Raw genomic sequence first — 25,637 nt, 5'->3', positions numbered from 1 at the left:
CTAACATAGTGCTGGCATAAAATAGTAGAAGGAGAAAGTCGCCATTCAGTTATTCAGATTTTTCTTTTCAGCAGCAGCAACTTGAAATTTAAGTCCATTTCCATCATAAAACTGAACAGCAGGTCACCTGATCTCACAGAAGCCATTGGAAAAAAGGTCTCTTTACAGGCACTTCTGAAGAATGGAGAAAGCAACTGTTTTAAATCTTCCTGCAGTAGCATCTAAATGCACTAACTTGAATGCACAGTGATGTAGAGCCCATCCTCAGTGATAGCAACACAGAAAAATTTTGACTGCATACAGGCTTCTGATTAGCTATTGTAAAAACCCTTAAAATATTCAGCCATTCACAGAAAACCAATGCACATTTTTGAATAGTAAATAAACATACACAAGGAAACTCATTAAATTAAGAAATGAACAGAAACTGTTTTCTAAAAATGTTTCAACATATAAGGGTTATTTTGCTGCAAATAAGAGGTGCCTTGGCACGAAGTATCCCACAAAATGTAAATGAACCATGCAGAGATCTCTAAGTGACACGATTTATTGCTTAAAAGAGTTGTGACTGGTGACAAGTAATGTGAACTAATATGGCATTTTAGTGCACACACACCAGTGTGCAGTTTTTAAATGCATACATTCTCTGGAGCTCAAGTGATGTGACTGAAGAAGCTCAGTTTGAAAAAAGGAATTTAGGATACCAAACCTACCTTTTATCAACTAAAGATCTCTGAACTACTATAGTTTTAATCAACTTTAAAAATTAAGTGTTCCAACTTCGAGCTTACTGAAGGTTGAACCAATAAAATAGTATTTCATACAGCTTTAATAACACTCCTTGACATAACAACAATATACACAACCTCTTGAAAAGGGAAGAGGCTCTGCGGGCAGAAATGCCCTCAGAATACCATGACAGTAGTAAGACAGGTGATCTTCTGCCATTTCATGTACTAAAATGACTTGCTTAATTTCAGTATCTGTGTAGAAAGTTGCACAGAGTCACATGAAACCACAAGAAGCACTTACCTGATGCCTTCTGTTGTGCAATGGTACATTCAGAGCATTGTATCGAGTAGACCCTACAGGACAAAAAATTCAGTTAGATGCACTGGTTAAACTGTGGGGGGTTTTAAGAGATATTTTTTGGTAAATACTGATTTTTAAAAAATTGCAAGGATATTAAAGGTTATGTAAGCAGTATTAACTAAAGAGATACGAACAACTGACTTCAATAAGGTAGGTCTAAATATCCTCATTTAAGAGTTTCTGTGATTAAGTGGAGGGAAAGCAGTTCAATACTTGCTTCAGACTGTAAGTCAAATTTAATCATCAGAAGACCCTGAATTTGAAAGATAAGAGTAGACTCCTCTTGCCCAAAGAACAACATTCATCACAAACAAGAGTAAGAAAATCTTTCAAAAAGAAATCACACTTAAAGAATTCAAGATTATCCTCAAATTTCAATTACGTTCCAAGGAGGGGCCAAGTAAGACTAATATATTTTTGAAAGGTTTCAATGTTTTTTAGAGCTCCTGTATACATTTAATATGTTGACAACTTAGACCAAGATGTACTCTCCATGTATTTCAGCATTATTCTCCAGCCATGAACTAACTGGAATGATTATTCTGTTATAAGCAGTCACAATTAGAGGGGCAGAGGGCTATTTATATCTAGAGAACAGCTTATAAAGTCTTAGAGATTTAAAAGGGACCAAACCCATTCTCAATTCAGTTGAGACACAACCAGATTAATTTAAAATTTGCTCACAAAGGAAAAGTACAATTTCTTAGTCCTTTTGTGTCATTCACATTTGGCTATTAACACATGGGAAGAGGTAGTTACATTTAGAGGAAAAAAAAACTCGTCCAAAATTATTGGATCCTACTTCTAACTAAATGCTTCAGAAAACTTTTTCTGCTCTGGAAAACAGGCTTAGCAGTCCTTTGATTGTTACTGAAATTAGCTGCTAGTTACACTTGAAGCCAACTACAGGGTCTATAGGAAGACAGCTGGAATCCACAGCAAACAAACATCTCCTGACTTTCACTGATCTGTCACTAAAGAGATGTTCTGTTTGCAGTGTTTTCTACTACACAAGCAAAGGCCTTATGCTATGGTAGCTGAGTGAGCAGATAAGTTATCTCAGCAAAGTTCTTGCTACAATGATAACCACCTGTACAAAAATGCAAGCTAAGGAAGCCAGAGAAGTAGAAATAGGCAGCAGATGCCAGGCAGTGAGAGAAGTGAAAAGGATACCAATTCAAGGCACCAACACCTAAGCATGATGTGCAGTATGGGAGTCAACATTTCCTAAAGAGATGATGATCTGGTGTTCCTAAGCCAAGACTCACTGGATTGCCAAACCAGCAGAGAGCTTGGAACACTCACCCCTGCAGCACCTGCAAGATCAGCTTTTAGAGAACCTAAGGCTATTTAAAACATTGCCATCAGGTTTTAAACTGAATGAAAAAAATGCAAAAGCCACCAATGAAATATATAAGAAAGCCTGTTTTCACTTCTCTGCTCCTTCTTTACTACTTGCAGCTTTTCCACTATTCCAGGTCCTCCTAGTCTTGAAGGGTCCAAAAGAGTCCAGGCAAGTGCCTCCCCACCCTTGTGTTCAGCTATTTAGGACAGCACACAGTGCACAGCACTGACCCAGCACACACTAACCCATGCTTGTAGCAAAGCCATGCAAAGGCTGAGCACTCCTAACTCTAGGGGATCCTCTGCACTTCAGCTGATCTAGCAGCAGTTGGAAAGGCAACAGAAAAACATGGCTACAGGTAAAAGCCCCCAGGTTCAAAGGGCTTTTTTTCCCCATGAAGAGATGAATGAGGCTAAGACACCTTCAGGTAAGAACCACTCTCTGTGTGTTTTCTGATCAATGAAGCACCCTGACAAAATCCCCACTAGTAGTAAGTGCAGACCATTATTGATAAATTACCTCTGCAGCCATCAGTTTTCCCCTGCCTTAACTTACTACAGCTCTTGAATATACCCTGCCAAAAATAATACTCTTTGAGATGAGTAACCAATCTTTATGGAGCAGCCATTAATTTGACAGTGTTCCTTCACTGTTTACAATAATCTGTCAACACTCAGCAAGGCAAATGGGAAATCACTTAAAAACCTGCAAAAGGTTCAGTTTTCATTATGTATATAAAAACTTGGTATTTTAGAACTACTGAAGAAGACCATAACAAGTATCAGGAATACTTACTACAGTTACCTCCAAGTGTCTGTTCAGATGTCCAACATTTCTTACAGCTAATACATTTTAATTCACATGGAGTACTCCCTCCAGATGGATACCCAAAAAATCAAACAAGATACCCAGGCCAAGGCATACGTACTTGTGTCATTAAAAGGTACTTTTTCATTAATTATGCATAGAGATTCTTCCAGTCTACTGCCCAAAGCTGCTTGAAGATTCTTTAGCTGCTGCTGGCTAAATAACAAAGAGACAAACAAAAAAACCACACACACACACACATTGTAAACCTTTAAAATCTCATCTGTATAGCCAACAACGTATGTCACTATAAGCATCCCTTGAGTGTACAGGTATCTGTCTCCTCCTATAAGTTAGACAGAAATAAGACAGTTGGAGTCATTTGTCCTCCTTTACCTCATACTTAACACAACACTGAATCCTAATCCCTAAGAAAAGCAGGGAGTTACCAGAAACTTGTAAATCCTAAATTCCATTCTTGAGAAGCTCCTTTTACTTCAGAGCTGAAATTCACCTTATTTTCCTATTATATAAGCTATATGAAGGCATTATTTTCTGCTAGAATTTGGATGGGAAGGTAAAAGGGCCTCCAAATTAGTTACTATGCATCCAGTGCAGTTTTCCAATAAGCAGGTAATGAGTTGTCAATAATTTAATTAACTATGTCACATCACTATTTGAGATACCTCAAAGCCTTTTCAAAACCCCATATTTAAACACTGCTATCATACTGCCTGTTCTGACAAGACTTGACAATTATGTTTCTGATGCATTCTCAAGTGATTTTTCTCTATATTTTCTTTGCTTGCATTTGACTGTGTATATATATGTGTACCAAAGTAATTAAGATTACTAATATAATGAGAATAAGCTCCTGAAATGAACAGCAATATATTCCAGCATTATATATACATTTCTACAAAGAACACTCCATTTTTGATGACAACCAAATTCCGTATCTTACCCAACTTAGGCCCCTAAATTCTTCACTCTTTTGCTTCCCATTTGACATCTAGAACTCCTGCACATATAGTGGAGGGTGGGACGGAAGGTGTCAAAGTGACAAGGTTTTTTCCTTTCTTACAACATTTGATGCACAGAAATTTATCAGGTCTGACAGCAAAATAATCCAAAATAGACAAGGAAGATACGAAGAAACTGTTCAATAGGTAGCTCATGCACATTAACAAGTCTTTTTCTTGGAGAGCAGCTCCCAGATTGCATAGAAACTGTACAGCAGCTACTGCAGTAGCATTGAGCATGACAGAAATTAACTCCAAGACAACTGAAAATGTACTGATATTTCCAATTCATACTGTAGGGGACTGACAAACAAGTAGAGTTTGACATGTTTCGCCTTACATTCTGCCCTTTAATTTTCAAAACATGCAGGCTGTCACATCTCACATCCCCTGGCTTTTCTGAGTAAAGTATGGGTGTCAGAGGCAAATGGATCCCTTCCTCTGACAAAGCAGGGAAAACAGAAGGGCAGTATTCTCAGAGATACATCTGCCATGAGCCCAACAGACAGTGATTTCAGTGTTTACAATGAAGTGTCACGCTTTATTACTTTTAAAAACTTAATACAGCATAACTGAAATTGTAGGGACAACTTCTTACAAAGGCATGAATTACCCAGTCACCACAGAACATGACAGACAAAGCCTGAACTGAATAGTAGCAGATTAAGACTACAGTTTTTCAAACACCACAAAAAAAGCAAACACCAGCCAAACACACCTTTCATCCTCTTTTGCAAGTCATTTTTAGTGAAACCCTAACTTGCATTAGGGAAGTTATTTGATTTGAGTATCTTCACATCTATCAACATAATTAAAATACACACTTCAGGGTTACCACGTGAAAGAAGGAACTCTGCATCTGATCATTCACTACACATCTTATTCATTAAAGATCTATATTGCACATGTATCATCTAAAAAATGCAGCTTAATGAACTTCAGAGAAATGCACCCTAATTTCATTTGGCCCACAGTCCTCAACATCACATTTCTTCTACAACTTGTCTTCAAGACAACGAAAATATTCCAAAACTAACAATATAATTCTCTGATATTAACTTTCAAATATTCTAGCTGAGAACATTATACATGAAGCAAAAACAATTGTTCAATAAGGTTTTGCAGTGAAGAGGGATTTTTGAAACTCTTTTCAGTCAGTTCTCTCAGCATGTTACTCAAACTTTGTTCTTAGAAGCAGTTTTTTCAAACTTACATATCATTGTTTCATACAAGTTTTTGGTTTCTATGGTTTTCCATTACAAATACATTCTTCAAGCTTTTATCAACATCACTGCTATTTAAAAAGCTTGGAGACTAAACTGTTCTTACTGAATGCAGAAACTGTGGAATTGTCTAGTTCCATACATAGCAAAGGAAAAGAGGGCTTGACCTGCACTGCTAACACTTCCCTTCACGATAATATAATCAGAGTTTTATCAAAGTATTTTAATTACACCCCTTTTTACAAAGATACTATTCTTAAAAAATAATCCAGTTAATGTTTCACAGCAATTATTTCTTTACATCAATGAAATTTTCATTATATGAAATAAAGACACTTACCATTCTTCAGTTCGAAGCCTACAGTCCTTAGCTTCTCTTTCTAGTGTCTGAGACTTGATCTTTATGCAAGAAGATAATCTCACAATGTAAGTGCTGACACAGCAAAACACTGCATTTTAAAACTTTTCAAACTTGCAAGCAAGAGGAAAATCTCCTTACTTCTAATTTGGCTTTATCATTCTGCAGCTTTTCTATGGTTTCTGTGTATTTCTTCGTTAAGCTGTCCACCACCGCTTGGTGCTGGGCAGCATCCACTTCCAAAACCTCCAGTCTGCTCCTCAGCTCTGCTTCTAAACGTTTGTGCTGCTCATCTGCTTCAAAGAACTACAGGAAAAAAAAGAAAAGTTCTTTAAAAAATTTCATTTTACTATTGAAACCAGTCCTTTAAGTGACTCTAATGTCATTAGCCAGATCAGGTTAACAGCAATTACCAGTTCTCAGACAAATAGAAATTTTATTTTATTTACAGAGAAAAAGATTTGGGAACAAAGTACTTTTATAAAAACAGTTTTACAGTACTAAGCATTCTTTAAATATATTGGTGACTAATAGCAGATACATGAAAAATTGAACTTGAGCCAAAAGATTTTTCTCAAGTTTTCTAAAGTCAAATGCATTCCAATTTGGTGGATTCCTGACTTAATTATGGCAACTTGCAGAAAACATTTTAAACTTTAAAGCAATTCTGAAATAGTTAATGAACTAATAAGAAATTTACATCCAGTACCAGGATATTTTCAGTAGGGCAGCTGTCATTAAAAGTTAAAAATCTAAATGAGAAAATACGTATTATGTGATTTCACACACTGTCTCATGAATCAAAAGCCAAAATACTTTATTTTCCTAATGAACATCTTTATAAACCAATCTGATCTAATCTACTGCTTTGCATACAACTAAGCTTCTAAAGCCATCGGTTTTCAGACAGTGCTTTACCTTCCATATCTTTGTTTGCATCACCAGTTTTCTGAACCAAAAATAAAGGCAAAACAAAATTTCACTCACAAGTATATGCAGTCGTTCATTTTCTTCTATTTTCTTCTGAAGATCTTCACTGAAGACACTCTTCTGTTCTTGACTCAGCTGAGATGAGGATTCTACACTTTTCTAAAAGAGACAAAATGCACTCATCTCCAAGTCCCAGGTCTGTGAGAACGGCTCCCACAGGTAATTCCCTGAAGGGGCACACCAGCAGATGTCCTACTGACACTGACTGATATATCAAAACGTGTGAATATTGCACACAGCACCAGCCTCAAGGCAGCACACTTTCCTTCACACCCTTACGACCCTACAGTGGTACAACACTGCCAAAGTTGTACTCAGGTGTCCCATTCACACACACAGGGAATCAATCACTTGGATGGGCAGCAGCCCATCTGAATTCACTGGAATCTTGCACGATCCCACAGAGTAACTAATCCAAAACCCTCCACGCACTGGCTCAGTTGGTTTGGTAGCTGTGTGTAAGGCACACCTGACACCAGCAAGGCTGCAGGTGTAAGCAAAGCTGCTCTCAGCAGGCTGTAGCACAAGGTGCCATGGAAACCACAGGATCTTCCCTGCCCATCAACCAAACATATCCTTCCGCCAACTGTTTCCTCATTTTTCACTTATTTAATCCAAAAGACTCAGACCACCAGTGAAACCCATACACCACAATACTGAAGAAAGGTATTATCATCACCAAACAGAGGGGAGACTCTTTGCATTTAAACTCAATACCAAACTTCAAGAACTAGGGATATGCAGGGCAGATAAGCCACCGCTCTATTTGATGCCAGCCTGTGAACTCCACCTGAGATATGGGCACATGTCCTGCTCCTTCTAAAATAATTGCAGTCTGACATAGATCAGGGAGCTGAAGCTGTGCATTTTAACAGATGAACAGGAGAGAAATTCAGTGGAAATGGCTTGCAAAGCCATTAAAGGCAGGCTGACATCCCTCAAAATCTGAAAACACAGCTAGCAAAACAGTAACTTACAGAATTTGAAATAAAGAACAGAAGGGTCAAACTGCATTTGAAAGAACAATATATTGTGGTGCATGAATAGTGTAGTTCGAAGCACTATGCTTGTCAAGGAATGGGAAAGCAGAAAAATGGGCAAGAGTTTAGGGGAAAAGTAAGGAAGGTGATCATATTACTAATCAATTGAATGATTTCATTAAAGCCAGTCTTGATAACTACACCACACTGAGAAGAAAAAACAACAGGAATTAAGAGGGGTTTCCTCATGAGGAAAGTTGCAAGAGACACTTGAGAATTACCTAAGTCGAAGTAGACCACCTCTATAATTGTGGTGCTACCTACAGAAGGCACAGTTTGTCTTAAAATATGATATCACTAGGTTCAATCAGCAAGCACTTGGCAGAGAAAGATCACAGTGTTGAGATCATTCTGTCATTTTGAAATAGCAGAAAGAACACAAGCTAAAAATTTACATTCCAAAGCATTTGAGAAGATTCACATAGAAAAGCTATGATCACAGGCTGAAGAGTTAACTACCAACATCAAAATTACAAAGCAAAGAGGTGGGGATGGGAAATGAGGAGTGATCAGCTTTCTGCATAGCAGCTGACTAATCACAGAGCTCTAAAGTATTTCCCAGTTGTTTGAACACTTAATAAATCTCTATAAAAGAAGACAGCAATTCAGCATCAGTCAGCTGACAGACTAGAAGACTAGAGAACTACACAGCATGTATTTTATATATATATACATAAATACCTGTTTTATGGGTATTTTCACTAACATCAGGTAAAAGAACATTCAGCTCAACCCTTGACACAAAATACCTACTGCTAAAAATCAGGATAAAGCTTTGACAGGTGAGGAGTAGACATCTGCTAAGCAAATATTTTTTGCCTTCAGCACATACTTTGCTCTTTTTGCCCCGAGCTTCACTTAATGCAAGTTCATCTTGAAGTAGTTCCACCCGCTTGGCAAGTTGCTGATTTCGAAAGGTCAAGCTGTCCATTTCTTGTTGCAGTTTCCTCAGTGATTGATCCTTCATCTTCAGCTGTTCCTGAATGACAAAAATAATTAAATTTCAAATTTTCACACTTATTTTTACACATTAAAACAAGAACAAATTAGAAAATTGCTTCACTTTTTAAACACTGAAGAGACAAGAAGTATAATTTCTAAACAAAAAAAAAAAAAAACAACTTATTTCACTTCCTTGAGCTGACCAAGTAGCTATTTAATTCTACAGGATAATCAAGAAACAACCTTCCTCTTTTACAAACTCAGTGCTTACAGAGAACAGGCTAGCTGCAAAACAGAAATTCTTTTATAAAAAATCAAGCTCCTTCATCATTCTTTTACTGACATTACTTTTCAGTAAAAGGTACCCCTATATATTTATTTTGTCACAGCTTAGTACACCTGACATGAGCAGTTTTCAGAGATTACCTTCAGTGAGGCAGAGTTTGCTTGCTCATCTACAACTCCTTTTTTCAGGACTTGGTTCTGAGCACGAAGCTGAAAAACAAGACATGCCGGTAACTATGCAAGACAACAGAATGCATAAAAGCCATTCATGAGACAGTGCAGAAAGCATCATATTCTCTCAGAAGAATACCAGGTGGGAATGCTCTTTCTAGTGCTCTCTTCAGGTAGATAGCAGTGGTATCAGGTTGAAAAAAATGTATTCATTTCATACGCTGAACTTGGCAAGGAGAAAGAAGTAACTTTACCACCGAAACGTTTTGGTAAAATAGAACAGAATTCTTACTCAATAAATGCCCTTGAAGACCAGTTACTTACATATAGTTAAGATCTGAAGAACTAGGAACAAATATGGAAAAAGTTGCAACCTCTTCCCTGACCAATGAAGTTCTTGGTCATATTCAAGGCTATTTCTGTCTTTCCCCTCTTCTCCTCATTTATAACCAGCTCTAGAACACAAGCGGGACTCATAAAGTCAAAATCTGTATCAATTCAAGAAGAGTTTAATATAAAATTACTTATTACCAGTGGCAGCAGATGATCCAGAGAAAACAAACAGACTGACACAAAAAGGCATAAAAAGCATAGAATGAAAAGCCCTCTAAGCCTTACTTATACACTACCCAAATCTGAGCTAAAATCACTGCAGTGAAAAGCAATACTCAAGAAATCTATTTCCCAGTCACTCCACAGAGTACCTCTACCCTGCAGCAATGAGGAAACTGCCATTACCATCTTCCCATTCCTTGAAAATTGCTTGAATCCTGGTTTCTTCAAAGGCAGTTTGTATTCCTTTGACATGTGTGAGTCCAGCTGTTGCAGATATAAATTAACATGATTTGTATAGTGCTTGGGAATACCTCTGGCAGGTGCATAAAAGGCAAAATTCAGTATAAAACAGCAGTGGCTCATTGTTTCAGTGTGATGATTGAGTGTATCTGAAAGGTCAGAAGTCACTGCTAAGCACAGCTGTTTCCCCTGCAGTATTCCCACTGTGCTGCTCAGGCATCACAAAGGCAAGACAAGAAACTTTCCAGTGCACCAGAGAAAAACTTCCAAGCACAGGGTTACCCTAGCAAGAAGGAGCAGTGCAGTAGTTTTACACACCTGTCTTTGTGCCACAGCTACTACTGCAGGAACACATCAGGCGCAGAGAATGAAGCAGCTCTGTCCTGCTGCACCCAGAGACCCCAGCTGAAGTCTGACCCACACAGGCAGTCACAAAGCAGCTTTGACTATCCCTTCATGAGAGAGCCAGAAGCTGCAACTTGTGTGTTTTCAGAGTCTCTTCTTCTTCTCATCCTGCTTCTGGACTGGTCTGTGAACCGAGAGGAAAAGCAATCCTTTGGCTGGGACTTCCCCCAGCACTGCTTGAGTCTGTCAAACTCTTGTCCACCTTTCTCCATGGTTTTCATAGCACCATTAAGTGACCAGGCTGCTCCAGGGCTACTCTCCATTTCCACCTGCACACAACAAGCAGCTGACAACAAGGAGGAGAGGTTCTGTAAAGGGAAGTCCCACAATGAACTACACGAAATGGGATGAGATGAAAAAAATAGTCCCCACAAAGGAGAAGGGAAATGCCACAGCCTGAGATGTGCATGATGAAGCTCAAAGAAAGCTTCTGGACACCATGATACTAAGAGAAAGGATCCAGCAGACAGAAATTTTGGAAGCTACAGTCGGAAGTCCACATTTCCAATGCTCATTCAGTAATCAAGCACCAAAATCCCTCCATTATCTTATCCTCAGCCACTATTTATCTCCAAGGAATAACAGAGCCTCTGTATAAAACAAGACATATGAACTGTGTGACCAACAAAGCTGCAAAGTAAATAAAATTTTCTTAAAATTATTTTGCGGAAGCATTAAAAGGACATCTATCTGGGAACAATTTAGATGATACACATTGTGTTTTTATAACAGTTCCAAGGAGAAAAGTATTTAAAGACATTTAAGGCTGTAAGCTGGGAGAAGTGTCAAATACAGACAAGCACTTTGTGCCTGTTGCTGATGTGGGGCTACACAAAACCGAGCTGCTGCCTTTCTTCCCCAAAGATGTCTGCACTCAAGATCAAGAGTCTCCTTTGCCTTTTAGTGAAGAAGAAAGAATGAAGGGCTCTGTATTAAGCAAGGCTCCACTATTACAGAAGTAATCTCAGGCACCTTGGAAAGGGAAGGCATTCTCCACTATGGGTTACGCATCTTTGCAAACCCTGTGCCAAGCAGCACCAGAAACAGGATGCAAAGCCACCTAAGGCAGAAGAAAGGGAACAGACAGGGGGTAAAGTGTGGAAGCAAGTGTCCCGCTCACTTCCAAGACACTGCAAGCACCACTGACACCGGCGAGCTCCCAAACCCGCCAGCCAGAGCGAGCTCACAGGGCTGAGATGCACGACCAAGACCTCCGCAAATGTTCACACTCGGGCAGATAAAACCTAGTCTCGCACCCAACTGGGCAGCGGAGAACAAGGCAAACACGGCCAGTTTCACTTCCCTGGCACAGCCGGGCCCACTATATGCGTTCCAGGATGTCCTGCAGACGAGGCCATTCCCCTCTCGCCGCGCTCCCTCGGCTCCTGCAGACCCGCCCCTCCCGTGCCCCCCGGGGCCGCCTCCGCCTCATCCCCCGGAGGAAGCACCCCTGGGCCCCCGGCACGTGGCGCTACCACGGAAAGCAGCGCTGCAGCTCCGAGCGGCGCCAAGGCTGCGGCCCCCGCGGGGGGCGGCACCGGGGACAGGCGCTGGTGCCCGGTACCTTGGAGTACTCCTGGGCCAGCTTCTGGTACTTCCCCTGCAGCTCCGCCGCCGCCATCTCCGCCCCGTCGGCTCGGCTGGACTCGGCTGAGCTCGGCTCCACTCGGCCAGACTCGGCTGAGCTCGGGCGCTCCCGCCTGCCCCGCACGCCCTCGAATGGGAAGACGCACTTCCGGGTTCGGGGCTGTGGGAACGCGATGACACAACCACGTCGTGCACGATGCGGAGGGGCGGAGCTTTAAGCCGCCGGCGCCACCATCTTGACGCAATTTCCAAGATGGCGCCAGGAGGGGGGCGGGCCTGGGGGAGCGGGTGACGTGACGCTGGCCGGGCCCTCGCGGTCCGTTGCCACGGCAACGGCTGCGAGGCCGCGCTCGGCCTGCGGTCTACGGAGCGCCGCCCCGCCCAAGAAGCTTCGCCCGCGAGCGGAGCCGGGGGCTCATGTCGTGTCAATCGCGACTGGGGAGGCGACGAGCGGTGCTCCACTGCCATCCCTGCCTGGGCACCGTGGCCCCGCCCGTCCCGCCGCTCCCCGGCCGGGCAGCGCTGTCGCCAGGGGGAGCCCCGACACTCGCGACACACTCAGAAACTGAGGCAGCCGCGGGTATTTGCGGGCCCACAGACGACTCAGTAAAAGAAAAGCCGGTTCCGTCACTTCCCGTAGCTCGCAGTGGGTGTCAGTGCTGGCGCTTGGATCTCCCTACAGCCTCCAGCCCTCGTATCCTAACTGCAGGAAATACTAAGTGTATCCATTATATCCTAATGAAGGAGAACACGGGTAGGTCCCGAGTCGTGCAATGCCCTCTCAAGCTGCAGAAACTCAAATTCCATAGACTGGGGCATCGAGAGTGGTTCTTACCAATGCATATAAATGTCTCAGAGTGCCGAGGGGACGGTGCCAGGCTCTTTTTAGTGGTGCCCAGTGACAGGACAAGGAGCAATGGCTGTAAACTATAACTCAAGAAGTTCCACCTCAGCACGAGGAAGAATTTCACATTGAAGATGGCAGAGCACTGGCACAGCTGCCCAGGGAGGTTAAGGACTCTCCCTCCCTGGTGACATTCAAACCCCCCCTGGACATGCTCCTGTGTCACCTGCTCCAGGTGACCCTGCCTTGGCAGGGGGCTGGACTGGTGATCTCCAGAGGTCTCTTTCAATCCGAACAACTGTGATTTTGTGATTCTGGGTATATGCGCCCAGTGTTTCCTTGTGGGGGGAGGGAGGGGCTTCTCTGCTCTCTTCTCTCCAGCGTATAGGTCTGTGTTTCAGAGCCAACTTTGAGCTTCTCCAGCATTCAGCCGTTCTATAGAGACTGCTCTGCTACTTATCTCCTATTTGCTTCTTTATCCTCAGACTGGCCAGACATTTAAACAGTTAAACACCAGCACACTTCAAGCAGTAACTGAAAACATCACAAAAGGTGTATTTGGTCCTGCCAGGTACTCAGCCTACGCAAAATGTTGTTTCTGAACATGACTGGAAACAGATGTGTAAGGAAAAGAGTAATAAGGTAAAAATGTGATGAGACTTCACCAGTATATGCTGAGCATCTGGCAAATTGCAGGTTAAGGGCTTCCTGAGAGATGCAGCAGCAAATTATTATTTTTGTTCCATTTCCATGGTATCATTTTTTTCTACTTGATTTCAGCACGGTGTCTTCATAGCTGTTCCTCAGTAGTGGGTAGTGCTAGAGGTGATAAATAATTGTTTTGTTACCTCCTTTTGTCTTTGTTCCCCTTAAGTAGGAGTGGATAGAAGGTGCCTGTAATGGAAGCTAATACTTTCCTTAGTCTTCAGGCTTTGATAGTGTGTGTGTGTGTGGTGCTGTTCTTTTGCTTATCACAGTATTGGAGTTGGCAAGCCCCAAATATGACACCGGGACCAGATTAGTAAACATGTTTGTGTCTCCACAGGAAGTCTTAATATTACAGGACATGTTGCTGATCCCTATTGCCAACAACAACACTGCATTTTTTAGGAAGTATAAAAGGGGAGATAGGCAAAACACACACTGTCATCATTCATCCAAATGATCTTGCTGCTGTTCTGCTTGACCAGAAGAGCTTAAACAGCAATCCTGGAATAAGAAATAAGGAAGCTCTAGTTTTTAACTGTTCGAGCAGATACACTTCTCTTTCCACTCCATTTTGCATCCTCTACAGAAGTTCTCTAGTGAAGCAAATGGGGTTTTCAATTGCTGCACATCTGTGTTAAGAGCAGCATGCCTTCCATGGAATATCCTTATCTGTCAGTGCAATAAATTTTTGTATACGAAAATTGTTTAATGCCTTTACATTTGACTCCAACCTGTACTTTTAGGTTTGCATTTTCTAGGATGTGTCTTTCATTGAAATGTCATACAAATACTTTGAATTTGTGCTGCCTTCAAAGATGCTTTTGTGGTGCTGTTTTCCCCTTCTCTCTGGTGCAGTGAGTGCTGGCAGAGAGGTTTCACAGCTGAAAGCTGGGAAATAGAGCTCAGGGAAGTACAGTGCCTAGTTTTGGCAGAATGAATTGCTTCCCCACTGACAACAGCAGTGTTTCTGACGGGACAGCCAGCACTCAGAGTGGAAGAGCACAGAATTTATTCATCTCCATCCTCCCAGAGTGGAAAAGCCCAAGTGTACATCGTATCATTTATCACAGGAGGAAATGCCAATTGCTTGAAACAACTGAAAGGAGCAAGTAAAAGCTGAGTGCTTTTACTGCTTTAAGGCTGAGAGCTGGCTGCAGGATTTTTAGGCTCATCAGAGCAGCCCTGCTTCAGTGTATTTAAGCATCAGTCCAGCCTCTTGTGTTTTAAAGTGGTGCTGTCTCTTGCCTAGTTTCTCGTGGATCCCAGAGTCCCTATAATGTCAGGAACGTACAATGTTGTATTTTATCAGTTATCCCATGGTGGTTCTTGGCAAACAGCATCAGCAGATTTCCCCAAAAACACGGGTGACAAAAGTTAGCTTGTGTGTTGATTGGGGTTTTTTTCACTCTCTCGCAGGGAATTCTCAGATTCATCCTTTTGATTTGCCGTGGCACTTGCAAGTGCTACTTCCCCAAACATCAGGTATGAAAAAAATGTCTTCATTGTTCTGTTTGCTTGCAAGCACATCCTTAATTCTCACCTCTCCCTGGAGAGCAAGGCTGTCCCAGCATTGCAGCCCAGGGACGTGTCACCACAGTGTGGTGTCATGAGGCTTCTCATGCTTCTCAGCACTGACTCAGTAATTGCAAGGGACTGTTCCTCTTGTCAGAAGTTTGGAGTGAGAGAGCTCATGAGAGCGGAATGCCAAGCAGCGTGGGGTGGTGGCCACAGGACCCCTAAAATACTGCCTTCTATCGCACACCCACGGGAATATAAGTACAGGTTATGGCAGCAGAGCTTCATGCAAGCTCAGACATGATGTGTGGAGCAAAGCAATCCCTCCCAACACTCATAACATTTTTGTTTCCGTGGGGGAGAACAAATAGCAAAAGATAGACAGTGTTACAGAGGCTGTCCTTCCCTTGTGTCTGTGCTCAGCAGCTGGTACAACGGGTGTTGGATTCTAGGTGCTGTCTCAAGACAATTAATTTATTTTAGAATTACTGTGATTGTTTCAAAAACATCCTATTTTCAAGCTCATTTGTCCTCCCTTCCTGCTAAAACCATGTCTTCCCCTTGGTCTGTTTAGTCAGAACTTGTACTCGCAGACCCCAGGAATAGGTGCAGGTAAAGAAATAAAGAACATACTTCAAATTGTCGAGGATGTTTTCTGTGCTTTGGGAAAATAAACTTCATTGTCATCACATATGTCCTCACAAGTACTCACAACAAAAGGGTTTCTAAGAGACAGAAAAAAATTCAAAAATTTCTGGAAGAGAGCCCTCTTCAGTCATCAGACTATCACAGGCAGCACATAAACCACATCCTCGGAAGCTGTGAACACCCGAAACTGGTGTTTTGTTTCTGTTATCGTAGCAACGGCAAGTCCGAACAGCAGGATGTGTGCTCACAATGCATGCTCGTTATTTCTCATGGTGACTGTAACAAACTGCTTATTACAAATAACCTTTCACCTCATAAAAACCTGATAACTCTGATAAAAATAGGCAAGTAGCAAAAACATAAAAAAACCCAAACAAGCAAAACAGTATGTATAGATAATACGCCTCATGGACCAGTTTAATTATTATTCTATTCACTATCCTCATTTCAGTGTTTCCATAGCATTTAAAAATATAAATGAGAGCAAGTCTCTCTCTCTCCCATGTCCCTTCCCAGCCCATAGGTTAAATAGCTTGAGTCATCTATAGGGTGTGTGCGTGGCCAGGGGAGCGGTGCCTTTGTACAGAAAGAAATTGCTGAGGACGAGAAGATGGAAAAACTGAGCAGGCAGCTGCCTGTGATAAGTCAGAGTTGAACTTTGCAGCTCATGTTCTATGTGGGTACAACACATACCAGCCCTGGGTGCAACAGCAGAAACTGCAGTCCCTCCACAGCAAATCCTTACTGATACTCACTCCATAAAACAGCAGAACTTAGCTCAAAAAGTTTGGGTTTTACTTTTTTTTTTTTTTTTAAATGTGGAATTCCCCCTCTCCAGGAAAATGAAACCTCTTCCCTAGCTCTGCTATCTTTTGTTGAAGATCTGTACATCTTCCGGAGCCTCGTTTCTTGCTTTTCTTTACACTTGCAGGGGCCATAGCTGAGAAACCTCAGCCTGGCTAGAACTTCCCACACTGAGATTCCAGAGCCTTGTATGTTTGCTGAGGAAAGAAAAATAAAAGCCATATACATTAAATCCCAAGAGACAAATTGCATGATTTCATAGAGAAGGAAGTGGAAGAGGAGCATTGTGAAGATTATGGAGTGAGAAGTGGATGCTCTCTCATGTACCCCAGTAGTGATACAGATCTGCAAGCCTTGGAAAGAAGTCCAGACTTAGCCCTGCAAGAACATTCACAAACCTGGAGCTGTTACAGCCACAAAGATGTCGTGCGTTTGTCTTCTCTCCAGAGACAGACACATGAGCAGGGAAAGGAGAGAGCTGGGAGATCTACCAGGAGTTTACCAGGGAACATTTTAATCAAAACTATTCTTGTTCATTATCTACTTTTTATTATTATTTTTAAAAGGATTGTGGTCCCTCTGGGAATAATTTGGGTTTTTGGAATGAGCTAAAGCCAGGTGTTCAGTGTGTAAAGACCAGGATGGAAAAAGAAGTGGGATGGAGGAGACATGGAACAGGGCTCCTCACTGACAGCACAGGGAGAAGGCACAACACACCATGCAGGACGAGAAAGCCATTAACAGTTTTTTGGGCAGCATGCGCCCAGCGATGGGAATGGGAACTTGGAGTGGTGGAAGTGAGGATTAAAAGGCAACAGGAGAGTATCCCCATCAAAGGGACTGCTGAAAAAATGCCTTGGCAGGGCCAGGTTTGTCTTTGTGGATTGACATGAACTGGGAAGAAGAGACAGCACGACAACAATGTGGTGTCAGTTTTAAATCCTAACAACGGGAGGAGGAAGGATCCTAGGTAGGATTATAAGGCTGAGATGAACAATATTAGCATTTAAAATGTGAATAATCTATTTTTTTTAAATTTTACTGCATTGGGGGAAGAAGGGGTTGTGCAGTTTTCTTTTGTTGTTATGATACTGACCAGTTACAGCAGCATTATCTCAGCTGAATGAAATATCACATTAGATAGCAGTAGAAGAAGGTAGCAGTGAACCTGAGTGCACTTACAGGGGCATGTAGTAATTAATCAGAGTCAGAAATAGTCAGCTAGTCAGAATTTTAATTTTTTTTAAATACCTGAGTAGCATTCCAGGCCTCTAAATTTTAGAAATAAAATGCAGATAACTATAAAAAAACCACACCAAACAACCCCCACAAAAAACACTAACAGAAATTCTCTGTAGAATTTCATCATTATCTGTAATGATTTAAAAGAATTAAAGATTTCCACTATTAAAACCCCCTTAAATTTCAAAATTACATTTTTTTTTTCAAATACCTTTAGGTAAGATGACAAGCTTCTTAACCTAGATGAAACAGAGCAATAAACAAGAGGACACATAATATTACTAAAAATTGAAGCTTAATTGTTACTGCCACCAGCACTCATTCACTTGAAATCCAGAATTCCTTCGAAGGAAAGCAGGGGTGAGCCACTTGCACGAGCCAGGAAAGAAAGGAAGATTCCCAGAACAACAATGAAGGATTTTCACCTTGTATCGCATATTTCTGTGTATAGATCAGAGCTAACATGAAATTTAGTATCGAGCTCTACCTGTGGCATTTTTGCTTCTCCTCATTCTGAGACATTAACTGTGATAAATAAAACAGCACCACTACAAGGAGCAGGGCATTTGTGAATTTGGGCACCAACAAGTAGGGATTACCCAGCACAGTGGAAATAATGAACCTTGACAGATCTAGGGTTAAATACTTTAAAATTAGATCCTGCTGAAAGCTGAATCTTGTTGCATAGCAACAGCCGCACGGGATGCTGCTGTCACTCAGAGAATGCTTCTCTGGGGAGATAACATCTTGCTCACAGAAAATGGGCTGTGATTGGGGCAAGGTGACATCATATTTTAAGGTAGCAGCCAACACGATTGCACTCGAGTTAATACCCAGAGATTTAAAGAAACATCTTCTCTTTTGAAATAGCTCAGCTCTGCCCACACCTCACCTGACCCAGGGAAGAGCCAGCACAGAACAGTGGGACCTGTCGGCCAACACATCACAGCCAAACTCAACAGGTGGAGTTTTCATCTTTTAAATTACTCAGAGCAAAAAGAAAAGAAAAATGGTTGCTATTTGTGGAGGCCTGACTGTATTCAGAGCATGGAAACCTCCACTAGCAGTTTAGAAAACATGCACAAAAACAGTGAGAGAGAATAAAATGTACCCTTACTGAAAATAACTGAAAATTTGGTTCACTGAGCTAATTTTAGCACTTGTAACAACTGGGAACCTACTGGATTTTAGTAAGGAACCAAGATACCAAGGTAATTAAATTTAAAAAAAAGCCGTTGAGGCACAAAACCTGTTTTTCAAAGGGATGCTGTGTTAAGGTTGGTACAGGCACCTACAGAGATTTCTCTGAACACCTTCCTGGCAACTCTAAAGCACATCAGCACTTCAGAGCATCTGAAGTTAGTCTGATAGGAACCATCCTGCATTTCTAAGTGCGAAAATACCCAGATTCTGAACTGCTGTCAGCACTTCTGGAATGGATACAGAAACTGGGTACCCAGTCCAATCTAGCATGCTGCCCATTAGGGCCTGGATAGTCAAAATATCAAGGAAATAGAGATTATGGAAACCAGCATAAAAGCAACACACAGATAGACATACCTAGATTTAGGGCACAGGATGTCTTCTCTGAACATTGAAAGAGCACAGACAGGTCCTTCTTTTTTTCTTTCTTTATTTTGGGCAGGCTGTGCCACAAAGATCATGACAGATCTCATTAAATCAACTTCCAGGTCATGAACTACCAAATTTCCTGCTGATTGGGACCTCACCATTTGGCTGAGGAGAGGATGGAGGAGAACAAAGAAGGGACATATTAGTTGATAATAGGATTAGTCAACTGCATGTGAGCAGGTAAAGACCATACACGCAGGAGTGCTGCAAAAGCAGGGAAATACTAAGGTCAAGTTTCAAAAAAAAAAAAAAAAGCACTCTAGAAGAGTGGCTTTCGCTCTTCTCATGCACATGCCAGCAGGCTGACTTTAGTCTGGAACTGAGGCACAGAAAAGTGGTTAAGAGGAATGAAGATCATGTCTTCCAAACGGAAAACAAATAATTCTGGTTTGTTTAACAAGTCAAGAGTCTAAGGAGAGAAATGATTGCTTTTGTACTGATGCAATAGGAAAATAAACACACCACTGTCTAACAAAGAGCTGTTTAAATGAACCCTGGCAGAGGATAGGTAGTAATTTTATGTCAGCTCTAAGGAGTTTGCAATAGTAAGAGCAGGCAGCTTTCAGGGGAGCCTTCTGGAGAAAAGGGAAGAAAAAAGCCCCAACCAAGCTGAAGACTGAAAATTCAAGCAGAGGTGATATTGCTTCACCTTCCCAGATATGAGAATCACCGTCAGGGGTAAAAACAGGTAAGATTTGTATGGCTAAATATGCTGGGAAAGCTCACAGTAACAGCATTTCTGGACCACTATGTAATTATCTCTAAGCTACATGTATTTACTCACGTACTCAAAATAAGAACACTTACAGGTACCTGTAACCTCAAAAACCTGTGAAAGAATAACCATAGTCCATGTCAAATTTAGACAACCATTTTTTTCCAAATATACCTAAATCTATTAGGTATTTCTTCAACAACTGTCGTTAAAATACAGCTGGTGTAAGTGCATAATTGCTTCAGTTAATGCTTTATTTTGAGAGTTGTGGTTCCATACAGAGGGTAATTTCCAGCAAAGTCATAACAGAGGAAAACACTCCTGGGAAATTTAACAACGAGCTCAAGATTCTCAGACTAATATAGTGAATAACAATTAGAAAGGTATTATTAACACATGATACATGGCTGTAATTTTGTCCCAACTAATTAGAACAGTTGTTCTCTTATTAGTCTATTAAAATGAACACTAAATCGAATATATTAATAGTGCCCATATATTCTGTAATGTGTTTTAAATTTTGTTAGATATGGCAATAAAACAAGTCTTTGTTAGCATCTACTGTTATCACTTGGAAGTACTGAGAAAGTTGTATTGTCATCGTATCCTAGAGAGCAAGATTAACTTAGTGATACCAGTGGGTTAAGCAAATAAAAATAAGAGATGGACCACTGCCTGCTTTTATTTGCGATAAACATCATGTCACATCTTGTTTTTGTTTTCTGGTGCTTCTACCTCTTGGGCACTGGAAGGGCACATATCCTGTGTGTGCATTTTAGAGAAAAGCTGACCCAAGAACAGCAAGCTGAGGTATAAAGTGGGATGGGGAATATTATTTCTGCTAGTAAGAGGGGTTATTCCCACCTGTGTGCTGTCCATAAGGCCTTCTGTGTAAAGAACCAACAGACATCATAAATCATTATCTAGAGAAAGTAAACACTGAAAAAAACCCCAAAGACCTATGCTACTTTATCCAGGGGCTCATTTTTCAAATTACCTGTCCTGTACTAGGCTGTTGATCTTTGAGTCTCATCCAAGCAACTTGGCCATAGCAACAAAGGCACAGAACAACTAATGATCACAGATGTTTCAACAGCAAAAGATTCAAGTTATTTCTGTTTATACAAGGGCTTTGCACAGGAGGGCAGAAGTCAGGCAGTAGTGTTTCAGCAATTTCCAAGATGTCAAAACATTCCTTAGGTTCCAGGTTAAAGGGTGAAACCATGGCCTTAATTAGATGCTCCTCAAATATTAGGGGCCAGCTATGGATCAAGGTGACTGTAAGCAAATCCTGCTATGGACTAGTAAGTATTTCACAGACAACTTCCACATGCATAAAAACATCTTAACCAACCCACAGTGAACCACACATCAGGCTTATTACACTAGTCCAGTCTCGTGGAAGAAGTTTAAATGGGAAAGTGGAATATTCAGCACCATCTGAGACCAGAGCCAGGGCCTGCACACAAAGAGAGAACACAGCGCTTTCTGTTTGCAATGCTGTTTATTTTAGAAAAGCCCCTTTGATCATCTGAATGAAAAATGTGGGCAGAAAAGTCACAAATGTTATAAAACAAAGTTTATTCTGCAATATTTTGTCATAATGAATTGCATCTCTTTGGTAAAAATAAAATTTATAAACATTTTAATTAACAGAGATTAGCATACAAAAAACTAAACTTTTGTAAATCGTCTTCAAAAGGGTAAAGGACTAAACCAGAGGAAAAAGGGTTAGAATTGGTCACCTACTGGCAAAATTATTCTAAACAAACCCAAGGACATTGCTTATGCTACATTAGAAACAAGCTAACGGGAATGGTTTAAAAACAACTCTGGTTCATTTGATCAGAAAGCATTCTTACAATTCACTTTTAAATAAATAATAGTTACAATGAATTGGCAATTATAAAATGTTTTATATCACTATATGGCAGTAACATAATACTTTTAATTATGCACTTTTTAGTTTGAAGAAATGTACATTTACAAAACAGACTTGATAATGGCACTGGCAGTTAGGTGTGAAGAATGTGCTTTAAGATAAAATAGCAGGTGCAACATTTAAAATATTCTACCTTTTCTTTTCAATAAATATTTTGACCACACCATTATTAATGTGTATGAGTATACTTTGCTTTAATTAAAGCTTGTACTTTTCAGGCTGATGAAAAGTTGCACACCACACAACTTCCATTTTACAGTTGGATTAGAAACATTTGATGTGACTTCTGCAGATCAGTAATTTAGGACTGGACTCTGAAAAGCCAGTATAGGTTTCTACAGTAATCACATCAGATTTACCCTGAACAGAGCAACCTCCCATGAACACAGGTCTCATACACTTCTTCACTGCATTTAAAGAACTGAATGTGGCTCATCAATACTTTTCTTGCCAAAATGTATCCAAGTCAACCATTGGCATTAACATTTTACATGTGTCACTAAAAAAACCCAAAGCCCAACAATCAAAATAACTTTTAATTATACTCCATTTATACTATATACACTAGGGTCTCTAACTGAGGTGGCAAACAAACCCGAACCAAACAGATATGTAAGAGAAAGGAAGGGCAGCTGTTCTCCCACTGCCAAGAGAGGTGTTCCACAACTGAGCTGTCGGTCTTTGCTGCCAAACGTGAGGGCAGAGGTCTGGGACAACACGGTGGGACAGTGCAGGGGGCACAGCTCATCTGCCTTCCCCTTTGGAAGCAGGGAGGGAAGACAGCAAAGTAGGAAGAGCAGGAAGAGCACGGCTCCGCCGCACTGCTCTGTGTCCCAGGGAAGGCTGCGACTGCTCCCCCCTTCCACAGTTCCAGTTCTCCCAGCTGCAAGGATGGATGGGATGCAGCTTTCACTGCTAACTGATGCTACTAACTGGTTCTCACTGGTCACTGCATATGGTGCTTAAATGCACTGCTAGCATCCCAATCCTTCAGATATGCTGAAGTCATTGTCACCAACTTCAGGGTTAACAGCAACACAGCCACACTCCCAATAAGTATTAACCTCCTCAAATTTTATCTGAGGCAAAAAATAATTCAGAACCAATCAAACCATGGAGCTGACTATGAACACAGCTTCCAGAATACCTGAACCTTGATCCAACTTTCACTGGAAGCTACAGAAAGCTGCAACCACTTCAGCAGCAGCCAGGCAGCACCCCTCTTCAACAGTGTGAAACTGAAACCATGGCACTGAGCAAAACCTCAGGCTGCTCACAATATTTTTGTGTACCTGAATCCTCCTTTTCACAATGACACAAGCTCTGCCCTTTGCAGTTTTCCATGAGAGTTCAAAAGCAACCCATGAGCAAGAAGAAGCAGTTCCACCAAGCATTCACATCTTCAGCTCCTGAAATCCTATGAACCACTGCGCTGGTACTTAAGTTTTTCCTCTAAATGGTGAGTTTTACCCCTACTACCCATCAGTAGCACATCCAGTATCAATCCAATTGGCTAGTGCAGCACTTGTGATAGCCAGAACACACACACACACCTGCACACACATTGCCCTGTTACAGGTGTAGGCTAACAGGTGCTCACACAAAGCAGGAATGAAGCAGAGTATTTTCCTTCCCTTTCAAGAAATAAAACAAATCATTCTTAAAACTAAATTGGAAAAAGGAAAAAAACCACAAAAAAACCCAACTTTTTTTTTCTTTCTCCTAGTGTTTGTGCTTTAAATTCCAAAACACAAAGAACCTTGAATATTTCATGCTTGATCCAACAGCCATTGAGTCAGCAGGAGCACCACCGTTGTCTTCAAGAGGCACTGGAATTGGCCCTCAGAGCAACAGACCTTCAGCAGCATGGCTGTATTTGCATTGGAAATAGACAGTTTAGGACAGGATTAATGAAGAGACTGACAAAGAAAAAAAAAAAAGAAAAAAAGGGGCAAAAAACCCCACATTAGTCTAAGAAAGGCATTCAAATAGCCAGGAAAATACTCCCTTAGGGAAAGGTTAACTTTTGGCTGAATCCAGCACTGTTTTCAACAGTGGACATTGGTTTCCTAAGTGGCTCTGCTCCTAATTTTCACCCAGCTTGCCCAACACCTGGTGGAAGCAGTAGCTTCACGTTGGTGAGAACACTTATGGCACATTATGCTACCTTTCAGCAACAGGAAAGATGACCTTGGATAGCTGTATACAATTCTGCAACATACTTAAGGCATCCTTGTATGTACAGTACTGTTAAAACCCACTCCAACAGGACTGCTTACCCACTTTTGAACAGAAAATTAAAAAAAAAAAAAAAAGGGCATAATCTACAGGAAGATGCAAGTAATCACCACTGACTTAAAAAGAAAAATAGGATAAACACACCACAAAAAAACATTTTTTGGCTGAAGGATGTCTAGGAACTATAAAGAGATCCTCTTATTGCAAAATGAATTTGAATCCTTTACATGGAAGTCAGAGCCCTTAGACAGAACAAAATTCACCTCTGCAGGTAGGGCCAGCAGAGTTGTAAATATGATCCACAGTGTGCATCTGAACAAACGTATCTCTGAAAAAAAGATAGCCAACTATTGAAAAGAAAAAAAAAATTAAAATTATCATTAAGAAGTATGCTTTTGGGTTTTCACAAGTCATGCATATCTTCTAATTTGATAAGATTAAATATTTTCTTTTTAGGTGGTGATTTAAAAATAAATGGCTAAATTATAGTTTGCGCTAAAAATAATAAAAAAAAAGCAGTGAGTCCTCTTATGGCTTTGATCTCCCTTGTGAAGGGCAAAAGTAGAAGAGTATTGCCACAATTAAAAAAAATATATGTATATATTCAACACTGACAAACATATTATTTTTTCCTTTGCTTGTGACAGTGGGTCTTTGCAGTACTTATTAAGGAACTCAAGCACGTTTGGATGCCAGCAAGGTGGAGCAGAGACCCTGCTGCTTCCTTCAACTCCTCATCGATCTCCTGACACAGCTCCTCAAGTACTTTCTTGCTGGGCTGACTTTCCTTAGAGGTATCTACACAAGGTTGGGATGCATAGCCACTGTCTCCCAGAGGATCATCTTCATAGTCCCCGTCCGTGTCCACCTCGCTGTGAAAGCCCTCGCTGCCATCGCTGCCATCGTGGCTGCTCTTGGAAATGAACTCGTACACCTCGTCCAGGGAGGACAGGGAGGACACGCTGGACCTGGAGGCGCAGCGCTGGGAGCCCATGCTGCTGGCACTGTAGTTGTGATCCTCGCTCGGATCGATGTTGGTGGCCGCGGAATCGTTTTCCGGCAGATTTATGGAGCTGGGAGGATTGAATGCGCTGCCGTAGCTCCTCTTCTTGGGTGTCTTCAGAGGCTGAGGTTTGTCACCTGTGAGAAACAAGAGTGTCAGTAAGCAAGTGCCCCAGTGAGATCACCTGCACCAAGTGCACACTGTGCCTAGCTGGCTGCAAGGGAAACTGAATTCCAGCATTTAAAGTCACGATGTGCTCGTTTACTGTCGCTCACAGAGGACAA

The 25,637-nt window shown here is 41.3% G+C and overlaps 2 protein-coding genes across 11 annotated transcripts in view; both read right to left on the bottom strand.

Moving 5' to 3' along the window:
* Nucleotides 1-12,174, bottom strand: part of PPP1R21 (protein phosphatase 1 regulatory subunit 21) — a 33,695-nt gene extending 21,521 nt beyond the window's left edge. For 3 of the 8 annotated variants that reach the window (XM_062490519.1, XM_062490522.1, XM_062490524.1), the window contains exons 1-8: nt 12,040-12,157; nt 9,246-9,314; nt 8,710-8,856; nt 6,835-6,936; nt 5,989-6,153; nt 5,830-5,888; nt 3,366-3,460; nt 1,033-1,085 (exon numbers count right to left, since the gene is read on the bottom strand). In XM_062490519.1, the coding sequence (XP_062346503.1) occupies nt 1,033-1,085; nt 3,366-3,460; nt 5,830-5,888; nt 5,989-6,153; nt 6,835-6,936; nt 8,710-8,856; nt 9,246-9,314; nt 12,040-12,096 (747 nt within the window). In that variant the 5' untranslated portion in view covers nt 12,097-12,157. Of the gene's footprint in view, nt 1-1,032; nt 1,086-3,365; nt 3,461-5,829; nt 5,889-5,988; nt 6,154-6,834; nt 6,937-8,709; nt 8,857-9,245; nt 9,315-9,599; nt 11,866-12,039 lie in introns of those variants that run through there. The other 5 variants (XM_062490515.1, XM_062490517.1, XM_062490516.1 and 2 more) reach the window with 4 other exon arrangements.
* Nucleotides 12,175-21,734: 9,560 nt separating this feature from the next.
* Nucleotides 21,735-25,637, bottom strand: part of FOXN2 (forkhead box N2) — a 29,560-nt gene continuing 25,657 nt past the window's right edge. For all 3 annotated transcript variants that reach the window (XM_062490512.1, XM_062490514.1, XM_062490513.1), the window contains one exon: nt 21,735-25,490. In XM_062490512.1, coding sequence (XP_062346496.1) covers nt 24,973-25,490 — 518 coding nt within the window. In that variant the 3' untranslated portion in view covers nt 21,735-24,972. The remainder of the gene's footprint in view (nt 25,491-25,637) is intronic.

The sequence above is a fragment of the Cinclus cinclus genome, chromosome 3, assembly GCF_963662255.1.
Source record: "Cinclus cinclus chromosome 3, bCinCin1.1, whole genome shotgun sequence".
NCBI classification, from domain to species: Eukaryota; Metazoa; Chordata; class Aves; order Passeriformes; family Cinclidae; genus Cinclus; species Cinclus cinclus.
This window is presented reverse-complemented; position numbering and strand designations above follow the sequence as displayed.